The sequence below is a fragment of the Mus musculus genome, chromosome 4 (assembly GCF_000001635.26).
Source record: "Mus musculus strain C57BL/6J chromosome 4, GRCm38.p6 C57BL/6J".
NCBI classification, from domain to species: domain Eukaryota; kingdom Metazoa; phylum Chordata; class Mammalia; order Rodentia; family Muridae; genus Mus; species Mus musculus.
In genome coordinates this window covers 88,602,580-88,603,784 of record NC_000070.6, presented here as the reverse complement: position 1 = coordinate 88,603,784, position 1,205 = coordinate 88,602,580, and the positions used below count along the sequence as shown (strand labels likewise).

The 1,205-nt window shown below is 42.6% G+C and overlaps 1 protein-coding gene across 1 annotated transcript; it reads left to right on the top strand.

Annotated features, from left to right (window-relative positions):
* Positions 1-408: 408 nt before the first annotated feature.
* On the top strand, positions 409-1,205 carry Ifna12 (interferon alpha 12). Its single transcript, NM_177361.2, has one exon. It carries the CDS (start codon positions 477-479, stop codon positions 1,044-1,046), a length of 570 nt encoding a protein of 189 aa, NP_796335.1. The 5' UTR covers positions 409-476; the 3' UTR covers positions 1,047-1,205.

Below are 1,205 nucleotides of genomic sequence, written 5' to 3'. Positions count from 1 at the left end.
ATATTTTGATTTAGAAAATTTTGCCACAAACTTTATATCATGATTTAAATATATTTGTAAATTATATACATAAAATAAAAATTAATTGTAAATTTCATTATAATAATTTTTATAGGATACTTTCACAAAAATAGTATTTCCAATAGATGTGTAAATTTCAAACAAAGACTTTTTACCTGTGGTGTAACAGTTAATGAAAATTCTAATTAGAATTTAAAACAACTTTCAAAGGGTAGCAGAGAAAGAGGAAGCAATAAGGAAAACCAAAATGGTTTAGAAAAATACCCAGATGCAAGAAGAGAATATGTTAAAGAAAGTGAAAAGACAATTGGGAAGTAAGGGGGAGCATTCAGAAAGTAAAAATTAGTGTTTCCCCTATTTAAGACACATCCACCCAGGATGGTCTTCAGAGAACCTAGAGGGGAAGGTTCAGGACCAAACAGCCCAGAGGACAAACAGCATCTTCAAGATCCACAATGGCTAGGCTCTGTGCTTTCCTGATGACCCTGCTAGTGATGAGCTACTGGTCAACCTGCTCTCTAGGATGTGACCTGCCTCAGACTCATAACCTCAGGAACAAGAGAGCCTTGACTCTCCTGGCACAAATGAGGAGACTCTCCCCTCTCTCCTGCCTGAAGGACAGAAAGAACTTTAGATTCCCCCAGGAGAAGGTGGATGCCCAGCAGATCAAGAAGGCTCAAGTCATCCCTGTCCTGAGTGAGCTGACCCAGCAGATCCTGACCCTCTTCACATCAAAGGACTCATCTGCTGCATGGAATACAACCCTCCTAGACTCATTCTGCAATGACCTCCATCAGCAGCTCAATGACCTGCAAGGCTGTCTGATGCAGCAGGTGGGGGTGCAGGAGCCTCCCCTGACCCAGGAAGACTCCCTGCTGGCTGTGAGGAAATACTTCCACAGGATCACTGTGTACCTGAGAGAGAAGAAACACAGCCCCTGTGCCTGGGAGGTGGTCAGAGCAGAAGTCTGGAGAACCCTGTCTTCCTCAGCTAAGTTGCTGGCAAGACTGAGTGAGAAGGAGTGAGTCCTGAAGCAAAATGGAGAGAACTGTCATAGACTAGGACACTGACCCTCACTGCTCAAATTCTGGCATCTCAAAAATATCAGTCATTTGTGCATGATTTGAAAGAAGTTGCCTTGATGTTTCAACAGTAATTAGCAATGTCATGTCTCTCTGCAAAGG